Source organism: Felis catus, chromosome E2, assembly GCF_018350175.1.
Source record: "Felis catus isolate Fca126 chromosome E2, F.catus_Fca126_mat1.0, whole genome shotgun sequence".
NCBI lineage: Eukaryota > Metazoa > Chordata > Mammalia > Carnivora > Felidae > Felis > Felis catus.
In genome coordinates, this window is record NC_058382.1 from 48,954,552 (window position 1) to 48,976,627 (window position 22,076).

At 51.2% G+C, this 22,076-nt stretch overlaps 2 protein-coding genes across 3 annotated transcripts in view; one reads left to right on the forward strand and one right to left on the reverse strand.

Moving 5' to 3' along the window:
* PDPR (pyruvate dehydrogenase phosphatase regulatory subunit) overlaps positions 1 to 9,878 on the forward strand; it is a 37,075-nt gene extending 27,197 nt beyond the window's left edge. For both annotated transcript variants that reach the window (XM_023245673.2, XM_023245674.2), the window contains 2 exons: positions 3,645 to 3,827; positions 5,403 to 9,878. In XM_023245673.2, coding sequence (XP_023101441.2) covers positions 3,645 to 3,827; positions 5,403 to 5,807 — 588 coding nt within the window. In that variant the 3' untranslated portion in view covers positions 5,808 to 9,878. The remainder of the gene's footprint in view (positions 1 to 3,644; positions 3,828 to 5,402) is intronic.
* LOC102902613 lies at positions 7,596 to 21,323 on the reverse strand. The gene is made up of 7 exons (XM_045045856.1): positions 21,226 to 21,323; positions 20,942 to 21,138; positions 20,071 to 20,711; positions 13,696 to 13,989; positions 12,406 to 12,539; positions 10,684 to 10,876; positions 7,596 to 8,522 (listed from the first exon to the last, which is right to left on the reverse strand). The coding sequence occupies exons 1-7, from the start codon at positions 21,321 to 21,323 to the stop codon at positions 8,505 to 8,507; spliced, it is 1,575 nt and encodes a 524-aa protein (XP_044901791.1). The 3' UTR covers positions 7,596 to 8,504.
* Positions 21,324 to 22,076: the final 753 nt, after the last annotated feature.

Below are 22,076 nucleotides of genomic sequence, written 5' to 3' on the forward strand. Positions count from 1 at the left end.
GTGCCTTCTAGAGTTTGATATATAAAAGGGACTTCTCCACTCCAGGCTTATAAAATTTTCCCAGTTTTCTTCCATTACTTTTACAGTTAGTGGTGTTGCTGAGTATGGGTTTGTGGTTTTGTGTTTAATTTTTTTAAATCTTTTGAGAGAGAGAGACAAGAGTGCGAGCGGGGAAGGAACAGAGAAGGAGACAGAATCCAAAGTAGGCTCCAGGCTCTGAGATGTCAGCACAGAACCCAATGAGGGGCTCAAACTCATAAGCTGTGAGATCATGACCTGAGCCGAAGTTGGACGCTTAGTGGGTTCACTAAGCCACACAGGCGCCCCTGTGTTTTTTTTAAATATTTAAATGCTCCATCCTTTTGCAGTGTCTGTTGCTGTACTTGATGAGCTATGGATCACACATGTTTCCACATGGATGACCAATTGCTTTCACATCGTACCCTTACCAGATACTAAATTCTTGTATGTATTCAGGTTTATTTCTGGACCTTTATTCTGTTCCCTTGGTTTATCTGTTCATGATCCAGGATTATGCTATTTTAATTATGGAGTCTTTATTATATATTTTAATACCTTTTAGTACTTATTGTCCCTTATAGCTGGCAAACTCTGGAAAAAAATAATTCCTGTTTCCTTATTTCCCTTTGGAAACTTTATAATTATCTAGTATAATTATACTGCTGCTGGTATTTTTTGGATTATGTTACATTTATATATTAGGGAGAATTGATGAAATATGTTAAATCTTACAAAGAATGCCTTTTAGTTTTACTCAAGTTTTTTGGTGACCTTAAGAGGTATTTTGAAGTTTTCCTTATATATACATTACACATTTTTTAAGTTTACTTGAATAACATTTTGTTGTCGCTAGTTGTGAGTGGGAAGGGTGTCTTTGTTCCATTGTCTTTTAAGTGATTATGATTTTTGAAAGCTATTTTTTCTAGTCTATATCTCTTTACTAATTTATCTTACTATAGTTGTTTTTTAGTTGAGTACCTGGAATTTTCAGGGTTCAGTCTTAATCATAGAGACAGTAATGGTTCTTCTTCTTTCTTAAGTTTAATTCCTACAATTTCTTTCTCTTGTCCAGTTGTGACAAGGAGTAGGGATTGTAGGCATCTTTCTTGTTCCTGATAATTAGTTATATTACTTTTACGGGGTTAGGCTTTCTTATAGTTACTAACTGAAGCACAAATTTACTAGCCCATGAAATTCCATATGCTTGTCGAGACAACTGTAACAACACTAAGATGAAGGGATTATTCGCAATTTGAGAAGAGTTGCTACAAATGTAGCTGATCTGCTGTCCCTGTACAGGTAGGGGCTGGTTCTGAAATGTCACCTGGGTGCCCTTGTCATGAATTCACTGAACTCGATCAAGAGTGGCTCCAGCAGGTTTGTTACTTGAGGCCTTGGATTCTACTTCTCATTTTCCTGGGCTGCTCTTGTTTTTATGATTTTCAGTGAGTCCACAAGGTGGTTTGTGCCCTGCCTGGGTTCTTTACAAGCTGGCTCCTGTCCTCAAGAAGGGTATACAGCTGCCCCTGGCATAACACTCAGTCAAAGCTCCACATAGAACTTTTGACTCCTCAAAAACCTTAACTGCTAATAGCCTACCATCGACTGCAAGCCTTACTGTTAATAGACGTTTTGTGTGCTACACGTGTTGTATATTCTTCTAATACAGTGAGCTAGAGAAAACAAAATGTTATTAAAATCATATGGAAAATACATTTACAGTCATGTACTGTACTTACTGAAAACTCCACATCGAAGTGAGACACACATAGTTCAAACCCATGTTAACTGTACTTGTCTCTTTGAGGGGAAACAAAAACATCCCCCAAAACATGGGGACAGATGGCAGGTTCTTGTTTGGCTCACACTAAATCCCCAACAGCTAGAAAAGGAATATATGATGGGGACCTGCTTTTCTCATCTAATCCAAGACTAGTTACCTGCTTCAAATCTTTATTCCCTGGCCTTCCTCTTAACGATTCAATTGGAGACACTGAAGCAGTGAGTGCAACGGAGATACTGGCTTTTGATTATTCTCGTTTCCTGTCCATCCCCATGGGCCTCCTGCCCCCACCGTTGCTCATTCAGGTGTGTCACTTGCACGGGGGCCACACAGTGTATGGATTCAATAGCACAGGTTCTGTTTTTCTACAACTCTTTTCAAGTTGTCCTGACCACCGTGGCCATTCAGTAGATGCCTCTTTGGCTGCAGGAGAGCAACACGCAGGGCAGCAGACCCAGCCAGGGTACAGAACTGCAACACCAGTGAAACCAGTTTCTTTTCCATCCTTCCAGTTTTATTGAGATATAACTGACATATATCACTGTACAAGTTTAAGGTGCACAGAATGATGGATTGACATGCCCTGTGACATGACTGCCGTGGTAAGTTTCATTTTGCACCATTTATGTCTCATAGATTCGTGTGTCCTAGATCCTTGTGGGGCACAGGATGGCTCAGTGGGTTAAGCATCTGAGTCTTGATTTCGGCTCACCTTACCATCTCAATTTGTGAGTTCGAGCCCACAGCATGGAGCCTGCTTGGAATTCTGTCTGCCCCACCCAGGCTAGGTCTCTCAAAAATAAACATTGTTAAAAAGCTTTTCTCCTTGGGATGAAGACACTTAGGATTTACTCTTGTAACAACTTGTGTTACTTGTCACACAGCAGTGTCTGCTGCGGACATCAGGTTGGGTATTCCATACCTAGTTCTCGTTTGTCTGGTAACTGAAAGTTTGTACCTTCTGCCTCCCTTCCTCCAGTCCCCACTTTCCTCTCCCCACCTCTGCCAACAACAACTCCAGCCTCTTTTTCTGCAGATTTGGGTCATGTTGTTTGCGATTGTACACGTAAATGCGATCATGAGACGTTTCTCTAATTAATTTCTCTTGTCATTTTGTCTTTTTAGTTATTAAAGCTAATAATGTAGTCTGGTACTAGGCTTTAGACATCACAGAATACGTTTAAACATCACACAGTAGGAGTATCTGCCTTCAGTTGAGGAAACTTTATTTAGGGTGTCTGACACTTACAGTTTCCAGAACCAAGAATAACATGAGAGGCTGGCCATTGTGGGACACGGGTAGGGTGCGCCGCCTTCCTGGCTCAGTCACTTGAGCGGGGTGGGGGGGGGGGGACGCGGGTCTCTGAGATGTGCCATCTGTGGAAAAAACAGACATTGCCCATGGGGTCCTGTGTGACACACATTTCCCAGCACGGGCAATGCACGTGAGGATGGGGTGGGGAGTTGGGGCGAGAGCAGAGCCGCGGTGGCTGAGCGGACTGAGAGGCACTTGTGGGCCTGGCCGTTGATGGGGTGGTGAGAGTGTGTGTAGGATTCTCATTTGAGGACTGCTGTGTGCTTGGCTCCCTGTCCCAGGCTCCACAGAGAAGGGAAAGCTATGGATCTTGCTTCCATGGAGTGTAAGTCGGGTTAGGGTGACCCTGGCTCATTACTCCTGGGTAGTGATGCTTCAGTTGCTCGAGGATGAGACGACCTGAGAATTTCATACACCCTCCTCGCTTGTTGAGGTTCACGGTGTCCCCCATTGGGTGCTGCCAGACACACTCCGTGTTGAATTCGGAAGGTGTGCGGGCTGCTGACCTCTCGTTTCTCCCTCTAGTATGCCCTCCATGTGTACAACGAAGTGATGAGTGTTGGGCAGAAATACGGAATCCGGAATGCTGGCTATTATGCTCTTCGTAGTCTTCGAATCGAGAAGTTCTTTGCTTTCTGGGGTCAGGATTTAAACACCCTCACCACACCCCTGGAATGTGGACGAGAATCTCGGGTGAAACTGGACAAGGTACGGTATCGGCACGTTCTGCCCTAGCAAGGAAGGGCTGAAGTGGAGGCCCGCGAAGGGCCTCAGGTGGACGAAGACAGTGAGGAGTCCTCAGGATGAAAAGTGTGTCCGGCCTGATAGGAAAACATGGTATGTGGAGAACACTGGTTCTGAGCACCTGGCTTGCTCTTTGAACCGGACCACCGTGAGGCTGGAGTTGCTCCACCAACTGCGGCAGCCGTGTGCCCCACTCGGCTCCCTTTTAGATTGGCACTTTCAGGGAAGTTTTTCCAAGAACGTGCCACAGACATTTGTAAAAATCAATCTTCCATTCAACAGACTTTTTTTCCCCCAGAGTAAATAGGAACATCATTTTTTATAAAGTCCTAGGTCAAGAGGATGTTAGTGACAAGTCTCTTTCCCACCTCTGAAGCCCAGCAAACTGCACTACCGGCTGCAGCAGCTTGTCTCTGCTTCGAGAACTCTTGAGTATGCAAACACACAAGCGAACGCTTTCCCCTCTTGAACCTGGATGGCTGGGCACCACACGCCTGCTGTATTATTGCACCTTTTTGTTTTGGATGTTTATTTTAGAGAGAGAGAGAGAGAAAGCATGAGTGGAGGAAGGGTAGAGAGAGAGGGAGACCCAGGATTTGAAGCAGGCTCCAGGCTCTGAGCTATCAGCACAGAGACCAACATGGCGCTCGAACTCACGAGCCAGGAGATCATGACCTGAGTTAAAGTCAGACTCTTAACCAACTGAGCCACCCAGGCGCCCCACACCTTGTTTTTTTAGGTTAAACCTAACAAAATACCTTAGCAGTACAAAATACCCCTATCAGTACAGGAGATTTCTAGTTGTCTTTGTGAGCAATTACAGATCACTTTTTCTCTCAGGTATAAAAGTAATGAATACTAAATTTTGGAAAATAGGGAAAAATATGAAGAAAATTAAGAATCATCTATTTTATAAGTTTTTTTTTTTTTTAATGCTTATTTTTAAGAGAAAGAGTGTGACCAGGGGAGGGACAGAGAGGGAGACAGAATCTGAAACAGGCTCCAGGCTCTGAGATGAGGGCAGCAAGCCTGACACAGGGCTCGAACTTAACAAGCCAGGAGATCATAACCTGGGTCGAAGCTGGACACTTAACCGAGATGCCAGGTGCCCCCCAAATCACCTATTTTATCTGTACATAATCAAGAGTTTTTTTTTTTACCCTGCTCATGTTTCTCGCACATTCAAATACATACATGTGTGGGCTTTCTCTTGAGATTATCTAAAAACATGGTTTTTTGAAAACAATTATAGCAAGTATTTTTGAATTTTTCTTCCTATTTTTTTTCTGTGTGGTCTTGTGGTTGAAATCTATGTTTACAAAAGAGAAAAATGTACACCTGTGTTACAGAAATTTTCTGAGTAGGTCTTCTATATTGTGAATGCAGTTTTTTCACAAGGTGGAAAATCTACATTTTCCCCAAATCTGGGGAGTGGGGCCCTGCTCCCATGGCAGGGACATCAGGGGACCCTACCCACCGCCCCTTCTGCGCCCAGCATCAGCATGTCAGCCTGCTTTCAGCATTGCCGTTCTCTCCTAGGGGATGGATTTCATTGGCCGGGATGCCCTGCTGCAGCAGAAACAGAACGGGGTGTACAAACGCCTAACTATGTTCATTCTGGACGATCACGACACCGATCTGGACCTCTGGCCCTGGTGGGGAGAACCCATTTACCGCAACGGGCAGTACGCAGGCAAGACCACCAGCAGCGCCTACAGCTACACCCTGGAGCGCCACGTTTGCCTGGGCTTCGTGCACAATTTTTCCGAAGACACTGGGGAAGAACAGGTTGTGACGGCAGATTTCATCAACCGGGGAGAGTATGAGATTGACATCGCGGGACACCGGTTCCAGGCCAAGGCCAAGCTCTACCCTGTCACCTCCCTCTTTACCCACAAGCGCCGAAAGGATGATGTGGAGCTAAGTGACTTGCATGGAAAGTAATGCCGGGCTCCCCTCCAGTCCCAACCCTCTGCTTCCCATCTTTTACCTCCCGGATAGGATTTTAAGCTTCACCTGCTTTAAACCTTTTGCTTTGCAACCTCTCTTCTCCTTCCACCTTCCCTCCTCCCTTTTGCAGTGCAGTTAACCATCTAATACTCCCTCTGGGCTGTTCTTCCAGCCCCCCACTCCACCCCTCTCAGATCCTCATGGTGACACAAAGCATGTGTGACAGGCAGGACAGGTAAAGACTGCACTCGTGGAAGTGGGGAGCCAGGGGTCTGATTTCTCTGGCTGTGTCTAGAAGCAGGGGAAGCTGGTGGTATGCAGGCTGCAGGGCAAGAGTCCAGCTCTGTGAGGCTGACTTTTCTCCGAATAACCTGCTCATCTTGGCGGGTTGCTGTGGATCCGAGGCAGCCCCTTGCGAGAGCCCGTGCTGGGGGTTGGCACCGATCCCTCTACAAGAGGATGACCATCTACCTCATTCACGAGCGGCACCATGTGCATGTTCTTTGGTCTGTAGCAAACAGCCGGCCTGGGACATCCCAGCCTCCCTACTGACCCAGTTACTAGATTTGCGGATCAGGGCCACCCTCCTAACATTTCCTTCACGTCTTGCTGATCTCTAGAAGAGGGTCTGGGGGCCTGAGTAAACAAGCCAGTGTTTGAAAGGGAAAGACCATGTTGCCTTTTGTATTGATCTTCTTGGAAAATGTACCGCACAGAGGTGGTTTGCTGCTGTCTGAACAGTGCTGCTGCTTTCAGCTGCTCAAAGCTCACTCTTCCCATCTTGACCATCCTCTTCTCCAGGTGCATCTTTGTCCCCTCTCCTTACCTGCCCCTTCTGCAGCAGGCCCACTCGGCAAACACTGCTGTCCCTTTGGAACAGGGAGGGTGTGTGGTCCTGGGGAGGAACTAAATCATGCTGGCCGTGCAGAGTTCAAGAGCTACTGGACTCTCAAGTTTTGCTTCCTCGGGCACAGAACAGACAGATCTGCACAGAGATGACCCTCAGGAGTCTGGGGAGGGTCCTGTGAGAGTCTGCTCTTCATCCAGCCATCTCTCTGTAGCTCTGGAAGAGAAAATGACTGGGCCCTCCACTCTCTTACGCAGTGTCTGTCTGCTAACGGTGAGGCTGGGCTGTCAGAAACTTGTCCACCCTTTGCACTTAAAGTCCAGTGGGGGCAGTTTATACACAAAGTGCTGTCACAGATTTGAATGAACTGTTGTCTTGATATCTTGGAAGCGTTAGCTCTGACGAGTCTGTCAGTCCATTATAGAAGGGCCTTTTGTTCTCCGTGAGCAGCTTAGAACTCTCACGTGTGTCTGCCTGCTCTGGCGTTTCTTTGGGATCTCGGTTTACCCCCTTCATCTGATAGATTCCCTATAGAAACTTCTTGTCCTCTGCCTAGCCAGACAGTTCCTACTTGATTACTGATTGTAGTGTCCATTTTTTAAAAGAGGTCTTCGTTGATTTATTAAGGGAGTATGTGGTTACAACTGTTAGGGCCTCACTATGTGATGGGCTGAGAGATGCTGCTGCAAGGATGGGGGAGAGGTGTCACCTCGTAGGACAGGGCGCAGCAGCTGTGACACATGGGGGAGAGCAGGAATCAGGCACCTGCTCAACACAGGTGTTAGCAGCAGGGGCCCAAGTGACCAAGAAAGCTGGAAACAGGCACTGTAGAGCTAAAGGTATCCCCTGCCCTGTACCACTCTCGTCTTTGAAGAATTTAAAAGAAGTTCTAGATTTATGTGTAAATTACATCTTGTCCATAAATAGGGGCACACTTTTAAGACTCGGGCAAGATGTATTTATTGAGTGCCCTGACACACACACTCAGCTTTTGGCACTTTAAAATTCACCCTGGAAATCTTTCTTGGTTAACAATGTGAATCTGGCACTTGTCTCTCTTTGGTCCTAACCCTGAAGTGGGTGACTCGTTCCTGACTTCAGCATACCTGACAGAACATCCTGCAATCTGTCGTTCCCATCATGGGTTTGCCTTGTGTGTCTGCTCCTCTGTCCCTAGAGATTCAAAGGATCTGGATGCTTTGTGAATGCGTGGCGGGACTTGGGTTTCAGATGGCTGGTACTTTTTTCTCTGTGAAATGATCCTTCATCACTTCTTATGGTCTCTTGAGGGAGGGGCTCTGTGTTCTTCTGTCTTGTCCACATATTCAACTGGACAATCTTGTTTTATCTGGAAACAGAAAGCGTGCCAGCCTCAGACGAACACAGAGCAAAAAGGGACAAGATCTACCTGCTTGGATAGCCTACCTGATGTCCTGTGCCCGGCTGGGGGGCCCTGTACCCCCAAATACAAGAGATGCTGTTCAGAACAGGGGCCCAGAGACCGTTAAGCTCAGTGAGTAACCTTAGTTATCCCGTTTCTGCAGGAGGAGAGTCCTGCTACTTGGACTCTCACCAGGAGACATGCTGTCCCTGGATTCTACCTTCTTAAACACACCAACAGTTTTACCTCTTTCCGTTCTAAAAGTGGAAAGTAACTCCACCTTTCTCCCTTACCCTGCCTCTGAATGCATTTGAAACGTTAACCCCGCCTCCCCACCATGGAAGTGGCAGGAATGACAGTTTTCTAAAAGCGGTTTTGCTTCACTGAAGCGAGAACCCACCACCTTGATTTCTGGCTCTTCTTATCCTCTGCCTGATGAACGCACGTGCTGGCATCTGAGTCTTCACCATCCTCTGACAACCTAAGGGAGATAAAAGGGAATCTTCCATAAGCTGTAGTCCGGGTTCTGACCCCAGAAGGCTGTGTCCTGGTACAACTGCACTGGCTTTGCTTTCAAGGGTTAGCGACCGGGTTCAGTGTTTTGCATCTTTGCAGCTGCATGGTCAGTATCATCAGCAAGGGTCCCCTTTAGCATCTGAGGTAGGGGTTTGGTCACTAGTGCTTAGTATTGAAGAACTTTCCATGGTTTTCATTTCCTTTCTGCACACCACCCTTAACCCACATCCCTCCCAAACTTGCCAGGAGCAGCTTTTCATCAGCATGAAAAAGGGAAAATTTGCACGAGTCAAGAATTGTCAGAGGGGATGACAGGGTAGGTGACAGAGTCTGGGAGCAAGCTCTGGGTCTCCTGGCTGTGCCTCTCCCCGCGACCCCCACCCTGGCCTCCATGTTAAGGTGCTGAGTTGTAAGGCTCCTCCATCACCCGTACAGGACCTGGGTTCACACTCCCTCATCACTACAGATGCACTATTTTTCAAGAGAACTATTTTTGTATGTCTTTGCCTTCTCTTTGTCCATTAAACACCAGAGTTTAGTCCTTGTATAATATGATTCTTGACTTCTGAGCAGAGAATCTGCATCCCTTGGAGAATTCCACGTTTCTTCATGGGCTTTCTTCCTCATATTTAGATGTACCTATTTTTATCCTTTGCCAACCTTCTGCCTTCTTGGTTTTCTGTCTCTAAAGGACAGAAATTACAAGGGGTGGGGAAGGTATTTTTAGTATCTGTTTCAAAAGATCTGTGCCAGGATTTCCTTTGCACACCCGGAACTGGAGCTTGGAGCACCTTTCTCCAAGCCCGGTTCTCGTGCCTTACACCAGAATGTCCCATGGTAGGTGTAGACAGGAAGGATGAAAAGAAACTTCGCTCAGTCTGAGGGTTTCCCCAGCCACCCCCCATAGCTTCCCTTCCCCATATCAAACAGGGATAGAAAGTTTCCACAGCTTGTTTCAATCAAGGGGTTTCTAGCAGCACAGTTAACACTTCACTCTCCGGTCTACTCTTAGGATACAGGAAAATGCCATTGTAATTATTGTACAGTGCTGTAACTCCTCCTTTACATCTGTAAATATGCAGTTTGCTCAGGCCCTTAGTGTGCAGTGACAGGTGCTGCTGAGGACATGTGAGGCACTTTAGGGCATGGGATCTTTCTCAGGAGCCCTGGTGACTTTAGGTACCCAGGGTGACTGAGCACTTCTGCCTCTATGAATGCGGTATTAACATCATGCCCTGTATTTCTTTCAAGCCAGATTCCAATTAAGATGTTCTCTTCATGTTATTAAGTTTGTAAATGAATAAAGAGACATTTTAATAACTCTGGTCATAGCAACTTGTGAAATGTTCTTCATCTCTAGCAACTTGATGTATTTGCCATCACAAGGGGTAAGCACTCCCCATAAAACCATTTATACCAAAGCATAAAAAAAAAAAAAAGAATGTGGAAACCAAGGTAAGACATAAGCATTATGTTACCCTTTGTGTAGGGCTGACAGGTGTAGAGAAAGTCCCCAATTATCTGAAGTTACGGTCTCAGTCACTGGATCTGACCGCCCATCCTGCCTTACGGTTGATTGCACAGTAAGGAACCTGGCACTTGAAATATCCCCCATCCATGTGAAAGCCCACGCTGGCATGGAAAAATGGGCTCTCTATATATTCTTGCACACACAGTAGGAAGAGAAGAAAATGGAGAGGAGCACCCAGTGATCTTTCCCTGTAATCTAAAAATGTAGTCACTGGTCTTTGTTTACTGACCTATTGTTGAGCAGCTACAATCTGTGAATTGAGATAGGCAAACATGTCTCTAATAATCGCATGAATCTGTCTTCCAAAACCACTTGCTAAATTTCCAGATCATCGAATGATCAACATTAAATACAAAAGTACATCCCACAGGCTCTGTGGTAATTCTGAAATAAGGGTTCCTGAAACCCTGTGCACAGTGACATTGCTAGAATATCCCACAATGATTCCTTGAAGGGGACAACTCTCAAATGATGTGTATCTCCTCCTTACTATCAATACACCGGATTATACACACATTCCACACCATATTAGTAACGAGCAACTCTAGGAAGCAGAGCAGAGCCCAGCAAGCAGAATCTAAGCAAAAAGACTTACCTTCAAGCCCCTCCTCCAAACGACAGGCCAGCAGAGTTCACTCCCACTAGGACATAGTAGCCCTGCACTGCAGGAGACTCGCCCATGATGCACCTCATGTCTGGGGTGCAGGTCTCGAGGCAGGTGACCAACTTCACGATCTCCAGAGTCTCCAGTTCTGGCATCCGACGCAGGAGGGAACTCAGCAGGGGCTCTGAGCCATAAAAACAAGGCCCGGCAAAGCACAAGGAACTGAACCGGTGGACCGGAAGTCAGCAGTTCTGGCGCTGGGCCCATTACACGGACCCTCTGCTGACTCAATCCCTGGTAGATACCCGATTCAAGTACCGGCTGCCATCAAGTTAAATCCAACCCAGAGGGACTCTTCCCGCCTGTCCTGCACGTATCCCGCATCTTCCCTAACAGAAGCCAGAGACGGTGCAGCGGCAGGCACCAAGCACATTTACCATCTTCACTCGCGGGTCCTCGCCTCTCAAAAGCAAGCCTGGCCGAGAGCGAGGACACCACGGGAGTCGGGCTCATCTACCGGGCAGGGACCAGGGCGAGGCGGCTGAGGCGCCCGCTCTCAGCACTGGGCCAGCGCAGGGCCGGCCGGGGAACCCTGCTCACGTGCCCAAGCACGTACAGCCTCTTCCTGCCTGCCTGTAGCTCCTCTCCTGGCATCTCCCCTTCTCCACTGCCACATCAACCCAATCCTGTTACAGGACGCTCATCTTAACCCACAATTGACAAACAAGGTCACACTTCACCAGAGTGCGAGTTATATGAAAGGGAAAGCTAGAAAACCGTAGTCTGTCGTCAGAATCTCTGATGATTATGATCTCACCTTCCCCAGTGAAAACTGTGTCATTCGCCACCTAATTTCCAGTTGGCCGGCAAAGTGAGCCCCAGGCCGTGCGTACCCCGTGACCACATGGCAGAGCCACCTCAGCTGGCACACAGATCGCGCTACCGTCCTGGTCAGGAGGGGTCTTGACTTCCCTGTGATTTGAATCACGCAGGTGTTCTGAAGAGCAGCCCTGAGCTACACGAGCGACTAGGCCCAGCTACTCGCTTAGGACAATTCCCGCCGCCACCAAACGGTTTCACCAGCTACGACACAGGCTCAACCCTGGGCTTCCGGCTAGTCCATCACCTCGCGACAAGCTGACAGACCTGCTTCCTACTTGTTTTCATATGGGACCGCCCCATAGCCTGGTCTCCCCGTCCTACTTGCTCCGGTCGTATTCGGCTCACGATTCCCCGGGTTCTTTTCCCTTGGTGACGCACACAAGGGGTAACATACGCTTAAGCTTTACAGTCACAAATATCCTTAAGCGGGACTGGTGAAATTCAGTGGCTCAGACTATGATTTCACTGTCAAGCACCAAAACTTAAGCACTTCCTTCTCTTCCTCCTTCAGGAGCCAGATGTGGCCACCTAATATATACTTCAGAGGGTGAAATAGGAAATGGCACAGGAAAACCTTCACATCATAGGAATTCTGGCATCTGGATAGGATCCGAGATAATGACCGAATCCCCTCGACAGATAAGGAAACGGGAGACAGCTCGACACGCTCACACACTGGCCCGAGGTAAGACCAGGACGAGTGCAGAGCTCGGACTGAAACTCAAGCCTCAACTAAAGTCCCCAGGCAGGCTTGGTGTCGGACCGCATGTGGTACCGAGTGAAAGAGTCCGGGCCACAGGCAGACCAGTAAATGGCAGAGTACCTGCTTACCTGTTTGGATCCCTGTTTCTTGCTCTAACTGCTGGTAGAGTTTGTTGGAATAGTCTGCCATCTTCTGCTCGATGGTCAAGTGCCTGGCGGTGCTCAGGATGCCGGCACAGAACCTCGTAGAGCCAGCGGCCAGCCTGCGGGATGGATCCAAAATGCTCTTAGGTAGACTCGCATATCTGTGAATGCAACTAGTTCAAAGACCCTCATTACTGGCACCGACCGTAATATCAAAAGACGGAAACCTAAATATCCCGACAGGAGAGGGATCTCAAATGTTGGCGTTCACCTACACGACGGGACGCCGCGCAGCCATAAAAAAGGCACGAGAATGCTCTTCTGCAACAATATGGGAATCCGAATGAAAACAGCATGGGAGGAGCACTACTTAATATGCCACTAACTTGTACAAAAAAAGAGAAAAAAATAGCAAGTGAAGACCCACGTACACACGTACACACTGACCAACACGTTTGCTCATATACACGGGGGGTGTCTGCAACGACACACTAGGAACTTAATTTGCCTCCAGCGAGGGAAACTTCAGCCAGAAGTCAGGGATGAGAAGCAGACTTTCCCTGCACACTCTTTTACAGTTTTTAATTCTGAATCGTATAAATGCATTGCCTATTCGGAGAAAATTACAACGGACTTGTTAAACGTCATTCAATTTCTGGTAGGCAATAGAACAAAAAAGGACTTTAAGGGAAAGTGAGACAACTTGTACCAAGTACGAACCTTAGTCAGTAATAAGGTATCCATATTGATTCATCATATTTAACGGTAACCCCAACCTGAGATGTCAGTCCCAGGTGCACACAGGCGTGAGGCACACGGGAACTCGGTACAACCTTTGCATTTGTTCTGTAAATCTAGCACGGCTCTAAAATAAGTTAATTCAGTGGGGGGAAAGAAAGGAACAGAAAGAAGACAGATGCAGCCAATTTCATTTCCGCCCATAGAGGGAGCTCCAGAGCCACGGGGTCTATGTTGCCATTTGACGGCCCCTACCCGGAGAACAAGATGGTAAGATGTGCCTGGACCCTGAAATAAAACGCAGCCTCTTCGGATACTCGGCTCCGCGGCATCTGCCACCTCTCTCAGAGCCCAAAAACACGGGTATCGCACATCGCGAAACCATGGACAGGAGATTTCGCCTTTCCGTGACTGTTCTCATGCTACCTAGCGACAGGTTAGCCACTGCCGGGACAGGTTACCGGGAGCAGAGGGGGTGAGGGAAGCCCACGCAGTTGGTGCAACATGGCCCCAAGCCGGGTCCCGTCTGGTCCTTACCTGCCCTGCTCCAAAAGGACAATATCCTTCCAGCCCATCTTGGAGAGGTGATAGGCCACGGATGTGCCCATGATTCCACCGCCACAGATGACCACGTGTGCCTGGGCAGGCAGGGCGACAGAATGCGCCTCGGCAGCTGGCGCACCGCTTCTCCCCGACGACCAGTTCTGCCATCCTCGGCCGGTCCTTTGTCTCCGGGCCACCGACAGCAACCGGGAAAACATCACGTCTGCCAGTCAGCAGCTCGGAGATGTGCTCCCACTCGGCCAAAGAGGAGATTCTCCCCAATTCAAACTAGACAGAGAAAGCAAACAGATTTCATTCCACTGTACTCAGTGCGCCGGGTTAGTGACAAAAGAAAAGGAGGCAACAGAGAATGATAATCATCGTGCCTCATCCAGACAGAGGCACAAGCACATGCAAAGGCCCTGAGGGGAGGCACACCTGAAGGAGTCCGAGCACAGAAGGGAGGCCAGCGTGCCCACAGCTCGACGGCAAGGCACAGTCGGCCAGAGACGAGGCCGGAGAGGCAGGCAGAAAGCAGTGACACAAGCGCTTGGATGCCTCACGAGGAGCTGGGATTTTACTCCAAGTGCAAAGGAAAATACTAAAGCAGGGAATGAAATGATCTGATACGCTTTTCCTAAGATCGGCCTGGCTCCACAGTGGGGAGTGGACTGGAGGAAAGGCAGGGCTAGGAAGCTACCGCAGGAGTCCAAGAGGGAGGGCACGGTGGCTCACACAAGGATGGTGGCGGTGGAGTCAGAGCCATGACTGGATTGTCGTGGATGGTGAAATGACAGTACTTAACTTGCCAACAAACCGGATGTTAAGATGGGGAGCGGGAGAAAGACGGACGATGGCAAAGTTTCCAGGTTAAGCGACGACGGGTGCCACTTCCTAAGGTGTGAAGGACTAGGGATGCGGAGGGAGGCGGGAGGGAGAGGGAGGCAGGAAGGAGAGGGAGAGGGAGGCGGTGAGGGCGCGTGCGCGCATACCGAGGTGTCAAGGGCGAGACACCTAGCAGGCATCCACGTGGAAGTGCCAAGCAGCTACATAACCAGGCCTGAAACCTGGGGAAGACGTGGGGTATCCGGAGACCCGGCAGTCTGAGGAACAACTCTGAGGCTCCCCAGCAGGCACAGCTTGGCAAGAGAAAGAAAGTACTGGACGGGGGACTGCGCGCCGGGGCAGACTCACAGAGCGTCCAAACGGCTGAGCGGCGGAAAAGGAACCGGGCAGAGGTGTCCCAGAAGCCGAGAGAGGAGATGGTTCGCTACAGAGGGTGGCCAGGGATGGAGCAAGACGGCCAGGTGCCTGCTGGGACTTGACGACACAGAGGTCCTTGGTGTCCTCAAAGAGGACATTCCCAGGGGAGTGCCAAGGACGAAGTATGGACTACAGCAAGCTCAAGAGCAAGGAGATGAGGGAGTGTGCACAGCTTCCTCACGTGCTGCCCGGAAGGGAGCAGAAACCCCAGACAGGAGGAGAGAATGGGGGTGGAGCAAGGCTATTTGTCTATAAAGGTGGGAGCCACGGAGACTGTTTCAGGGCTGGCGAGAAGGGCCAGGAAGAGGGAAAGAGGTGGGGGAGGAAGGAGAGGCGGTGACAAAGAATGAGGTCCTGGAAAGGAAGGGAGAGGGAGAAGAGAAGGAGAAGAGAAGGAGAAGAGAAGGAGAAGAGAAGGAGAAGAGAAGGAGAAGAGAAGGAGAAGAGAAGAGAGAGAAAACAAACCCAAAGCCGCAGTGAGGGACGGCGTGCCCCGCGTCTGCACAGGCCACAGACTGGAGACACCAGGTCCCACGGCCCCTTCCTGAAAGCAGGGGAGGACCGGTCATGGCAGGCTTATGACGAACCACGGGAGTCACAGGCTGCGACCAAGCGCATGTCCCTCTGAGATGACTAACACCATGAGGTAGACTAGGGAGCGGACAGGTTCAGGCCACCAGGGAGAATTACTCTAAGGGCATACTGTTCAATTTTTAAGAAACTGCAGACAGCCCTGTGGGCGAAGGCACGGTCTCCGAGTGTGGGGAGACGGCGACACTTCAGAGGAGAGCCCTGGCAGCCCGTGCGCCCACCAGCACGCCGCTACCAGCCCGGGACCCACGGAGGGCCCCCGACGGCCCAGGTCGTCCAAGGCCAAGGTGTGGGTGCCCATCCATCAGACAGGATCTCAGAACTGAGACCGAGCAGGCCTCCACTGCGTCCCAAGGAAATCCCATCCAACCAGGGCTGATTACTTTGGCCACCTTGTGGTGACCTCCAGGCCTCACCTCCTTGGTCCCCGCCAAACCGTCTCAAGACAGAAGCTTCTCCACAGCCAGACTTCCCACAATCTCATCTCCATATGACTGATTTCTCTCTCTCTTTCTTTCTTTCTCTCTCTCTCTCTCTGTCTGCTGTCCTCCGCTCCAAACCTCTCCACCGTGTCCTCCAGAACATCCTTTCCAAACTGGAACACCCAGCCCTTCACCTAGCTTCTCTCCACCTCTGCTTCAACAGAGACACAGCTCTACTGAGGGAAACGCCACTGCCACGTGGCCAGCCCGTCCCACTGACCTTGCCATCGGGGGGGGGGGGAGGCGGGCACCCTTCTCCCTTCAGAACCATTACCACTTGGTCATGCTTGAAAAGACCCTGTTCCCTCATGGCTCACACTAGCAGGCACCCCGTAGCGAGCCCCGGGCCACTGCGTGTTCAGCCACAGGCAGATGTCTGTCTACATTCAGGTTCTGAACCCACAACACTGCTCCTCTCCCAACCTGGGACCCCACCTCCTTCCTTCCTTCCAAACACAAAACCTGTCTCCTCAACCCCTGAAACTCCACCTGCATCTACGACCACCTCTTCCTTCAACCTCGTAGGGTCAAAAGTTGATCCCTCCCCACGTGCCCTGGATCCCTCTCTCTCCTTCCTTCCCTTGACTCGGCTCCATCAACTGTCCCCTTCCACGTACCTTCAGTGTCCCCTCCAATCCTCAGCATTTTAATATGCTCAAGTCCCTCCCAACTGACTTAAGAAATACAAGAAAGGCTCCGTACCAGTCTTCCAATGGTGATTTTTAATTTTACAAATTCTGAATTATAAAAATTGTGGTCTTTGTAAACCACACAAACGTAGAAGGAAATTAAGATCTCCCATCATGCAAAATACTCAATTCCAGGGCTGATGAAATTTCCCCAGACTTATTTATCTTGCAGCACGTGCTCCCCTGACACCCACCTGTGTGCCACCACCTGTCTTAAAGTCCTTTTTGTTACACCTCGGTGATTGCACAGTCTGCCGGCGGGCTACACCAAAATTTACTATGACGTCACAACCTGTCTTTTTCACTTGACAAGAAGGGCTTCCTATGGTATCTGTCACTTTCCCCCCTTTCCACCGTCCCGAACCCAAGCGGTTAAGCTCCCGTCCCGCAGGCCGGAATACTGCTCTCACCAAGAATGCCACTGTTGCCACCTTCCAGGGACACCGGGCCCATCTCACTCACCCTCTCCACGGCACTGAACACCGCCGATCGCCCCCGCTACTCACGCACTCTGTCCCTGTTTTATTTTGACACCGACTACCCCGGTCACACCTACACCGCCTTCCCTCCCCCGCCCATCCTTCTGTGTTGCTGTCCCTCAGGGTGTCTGGGACCAGCTTCTCCTCTCAGTCTGCCACCCTCCAGGGTCATTTCACGCGTACCAAGACTGACGCCTAAGCCCACAACAGCCCCGAGCTTTACATCTGCACCTCGAGCTGAACAATGGCCATGTCCACTTGGGTTCCCGTGGGTCACGCCGAGCACATCCAGAAGGGAAACCCACCTGCCTCAATCTCCAAATCTGCTCCACTTCTGTGTCCCGCAGTGACACCATACACAAGAATCCCGGGTGTCACCTCCTCTCACCTCCCTCTCTCTCACCTCCTCTATGCGGCCAACCGTCATGGACTAACAATTCCACAGGCGACATTTCCCTCAGACCATCGACCTCTCCCCCTCCTCACTGCCATTACCTGAGTACAGACCGCCCTCCCCGATCAGATGAAGGCAGAAGCTTCCCGACAGGGCTTCCGCACACCATTCTCCCCACCCCCCCTCAATCCTTCCGAGGAGGGGCGTGGAGGGAGGCTTCTCAAAGGAAACCCTTGTTCACACCCCTCTTCAAAACTCTGCAATGGCTTTCTGACGCCCTGAGGAAAAAAGCATTGTCCTGAACAGGAAGTGTGCGAGATCCTTCATCATCAGGCTCATTCCTGACCTCTGGTCTCTTTCTCTCCTCTCCAGCCAGACGGACATACTGATAATTCCTCCAACAGGACAGGCATTGAGTCTCTCTGAAACCCCCAGGATCGGGGCACACTGTTCCTTCGAACCACACGGCATAGTTCCTGCCCCCCTGCCCCCCAAACATGGATAATCCCCTCAGCTCTCACCCTGTTTCACAGCTTATCAGACCCCCTCTCCCCCAATACCGCCTCAGGTGACTCTTCCGTGTTCTCCCACAGCACCCTGCACTTCTCCAGCACAGAGCCTCCCACACTGTCACAGCCTGTTTGCCAATCAGGGAAACGGCACAGCGACCCCGCTGGAAATGCAGGCTTTGGGGGCAGACAGGTACGGGTCTGAAAATCTCCCCCACCTCTCATCAGCTCTATGGCTTTGAGCAAGTCATTCCATCTCGGTGCTCCAGGCTCCTCATCCACAAGGTGAGCTACGAACACCTGCCTCGCCGGGTTGCCACAAAGACTACAGGAATACAGACAATACAGGAAAAGCATGGTAACTGGCACCCGAGAAGCACTCAGTAAGCGCTAGTTTTTAGTCTCCTCTTACAATGGAGCTCTCTGGGAGCTGAGACCAGTTACCACTTCAACGTGATTCTGCCGGCATTCAGGGTAGGCACCTAGGAAATATAATCAACGGAGGAATGAGAATGTACAATAAACGAGATGGGAAAAAATTCAGTGAGGACTCTGAGATCTTGAGGCTAGGCTCCAAGATTTCAGGGGATATCTAAATCACATAGAGTAATTTTTTAAAATTGTTTTCAGGGGTTTTTTTTGTTTTTCAGAGAGAGAAAGGGAGCCAGCAGGAGCCGGGGAGGGGCCACAGAGGGAGAGAGAGTATCTTAAGCAGGCTCCACGCTGAGCATGAAGCCCGATCTGGGGCTCATCCCATGACTCTGGGATCCTGACTTGAGCCAAATCCAAGAGTGGGACACTCAACCAACTGAGCCACCCAGGCCGGTAGAGAAGAATCTGAAGATGTCAGAGACAAAGAAATAAAAGGTGGAGCCGGGTTTAAAATAAGTTATATTTAAAAACAAAAAACAAAAAACTAAGATGGCCCTATAATATTCTCTCCCTCTAGGAAGAATCGCTAAGGCAACCTCAATATCGGGACTGGTTATGCTCACACCTGCTTACGACAAGAAGAGCAAGGGACAGCTCCAAGTCCCTCTGGGTTGTTCCCCTGTATGGTCCCAGCGTGTGTACAAATGGGCCGCTGGTCACAAGGAAGCCTAGTGAGTGGAGCTCGACCGACACACTTCCCACTCTTGCTTCAGCAGAAGGGCCACCTGGGACATTTCCTTCAAACAGACAAAAACCCCAACGCTATCCCAGGCTCTTTCTCTGGAGAGGCTGGTCCCGGGGGTGTATCTGTCAAAACGTGCCACCAGGTGATCAGGCAAGTTTAAGAAATTAATACATATCCCTAGCGCTGGAAAAGTGTGCCCCGTGGCCCGGCACCGGCACCCCTCCCCTCCTCCCCCCCCCCCCCCCTCCCCCGGCCGCATGCCCGGACGTCACGCTTACAGAGATTCCCGAATCTAATGTGAATGTCCTTCACAGGGGTCCCGAGTGACCAAACATCACGAAGACAGTTCACCACCCTGGCCTACACTTTTCCCGGTAACTCGGCTTGCCGCACTCTGCGGCAGGCGTACAAGTTAGCGAAGCAGAGGCGGACCGCACGTCTCCAGGCGGGAAAACGATTGCACCTGCAGAGGGAGAAGGGCGGGCGAGACCAGCCAAACCCGCGCCAGGCGCTGTGCAAGCCCGAGGCGGGGGGCCCGAAGCGAGGGCACCCCGGCCGCTCTGGACATCGGGCTGAGGAGCGCAGGCCCGGGGGCAGCCGTGCACGGGGCCCCAAGGCCCGGACCCCGGACCCCTTCGGCCGGACGCCGCACAGCCGCAGACCGACTGAGAGAGACGAGGCAGACCCACTCCCGCCCCGGGCCGCCGGAGTCCCCAGCGACCCGGCAGGAGCGACAGGAAACGAGGGGCGGCCGCGACCACCCCCGAGGAAGACCAAAGCGAAAAGGGGGGCGCTGAGACCCGCGCGGAGGGGAGGCCAGAGCGGCCCCGCCGCCGTCTCCTTACCTCACGAGCCGCCGCGGGCTCCGCCGTCAGCAGCACCCCGGCGGCAGCGGGACAGCAGCCACAACAGTTGCCGGGGGTCCCGCCGCCAGAAACGGGGCACTGGGAATGGGAAGGGGGCGGGGCGGAGGGAGTAAAAAGTTCCGGGGAAGCGGGAGACCGCGACCTTCCGCGCTTTACGGCCCCCGGCAAGGGTACGCCCGCGCGTGCCGGCACACGCGCACGCGCGCGCCGTGACGTCCCCGCGGCGGCCCCGCCCCTGCCACGTGGGGCTTGTTTGGGTGCCGCGAGGCCCCGCCCCGGGAGCTCGGCCCCCGCCCCAGTGGTCCAGGCTGCTTTCTGATGTGTGCAAGTGGAGCGGGGACGCTGCGGTGGGTCGCCGGCCTTGCCTTGCCGGGGTGTCGGGAGCGCGGGGCTTCGCTCTGCCCTCCAGGCGCCCTGCCGCTTCTGTCCCCGAGCGGGTCCGCGGCTCAAAGCCACTCTAGTCCCTGGCGCAAAAGGGCGGCGTGGACCGACAGTCCCTTGTCTCTGGAAGGCGCTCGGCTCTTCCTTGGGCCAGGCTCTAGCAGAGCGTCTGAAATCCGGTCTGCGGGCCTGGCCCGACCTCGGAGGCGGGTTTAGCGACCCTGAGCTCTGGGCGGGATCTCACGCTGCACCTTCCGGGCTTGCCTGGGCCCGAGGGAAGCAGAGTCATTCACTCCGTCTTCTGAGAAGCCTCCCGTCCAGTCCTCCCTTCCTATCGCTTGGCCCTGTCTTCTTTCCCTCGTGGAACTCATCACTATCTAAAGTATGTGTTCGCTGACTGCCTTTGCCACCAGTGGCAGGCCCCGGACCCTGTCGACAGAACCTCAATCTTAGGCACGGCAGCACTTGCAGCAGCGCTTGGCGCATGGTCCAGCCAGTATTTCTTTGAATGGGGAGCGTTCTGAGGGCACGGCCGCCACTGCACGGTGGGCCACACTCTCCACCTCCCGGTCTTGGGATTGAAGCCCGTCTTGCCACACGAGCCAGTCTCGTTTCCTTATGGCCTCTGATGATGGGATTCCGCAGTGCACAAGAACCGGAGGGCTGCTGCCATTTTAGGGGGTGGCAGGAAAGCTCAGGGACCCCGGTGGCACCAGGCCGGCCCACAACCTGCACAACTGTCTACCCACTGACTCGCCAGTTGACTCACACGCTACATTGCACCGGGTTCTGGCTGCCTGAGGATGGAAACTCCGCCTCTTGCTGGTCTGACGCATAAAAGTTGAAGACATTCTGCGCTTCTGTGCAGAGAAATTCTTCAGTATTTTAGCTATAATGGCTTAGAGCTTGGTGTCACCTGACTACCCAAAAGGAAGAGGAAATAGACCAACCCATCTGAGGTTGTATTCTTGAGGACGTCCCAGATGTGGCAGTTTGGGGAGAAAAACTTCACAAGTTTTCCTGATGAGTAGTTTCACCTATGCCATTTTCAGGCTTGTGAATTGGGGAGAAACCTAGTTGTCTGTACGAAACGGTGGGTGAAATGAAGTGATGGTGTGGTAAATTCCATTCCGTTTACGTGCAGTTAAGTAGTGAACACACTGTACGCATTTCTCCCTGCTTACGTCAACCATCACTATTTTTTGATGTTTATTTATTTTGAGAGAGGGAGAGAGAACAAGCAGGGGAGAGGGGCAGAGAGAGAAGGAGAGAGAGAGAGGATCCCAAGCAGACTCTGCACCACCAGTGCAGAGCCGGACGCAGGACTGGGACCCACCAACGCTGAGATCATGACCTGAGCCCAAACCAAGAGTCAGAGGCTCAACCGACTGAGCCACCCAGGTGCCCCTCAACCGTCACTATTTACATCTCCACGATAAAAGGCTGAGTCCCACGGCTCCTTTATTGTCGACGTTGGTTCTTGTACTTTCTAGGCTCTCATGTCCACCAAATGCCCTATTCTTCAGGAGGACTGACTGTTTTCTCTTCCGGGCTTCTCCTACTCCACGAAACGTCAGAGTGACTTCTTGTACGATACTTCACAG

Coding starts and splice junctions, on each gene's coding strand:
- LOC102902613 (XM_045045856.1), bottom strand. CDS start 21,323: ATGTCTTCAACTTTTATGCGTCAGACCAGCAAGAGGCGGAGTTTCCAT. Junction 21,139..21,225: donor GCGTGTGAGTCAACTGGCGA/GTCAGTGGGTAG, acceptor CTAAAATGGCAG/CAGCCCTCCGGTTCTTGTGC. Junction 12,540..13,695: donor GTCCTTTTGGAGCAGGGCAG/GTAAGGACCAGA, acceptor TCCATCCCGCAG/GCTGGCCGCTGGCTCTACGA.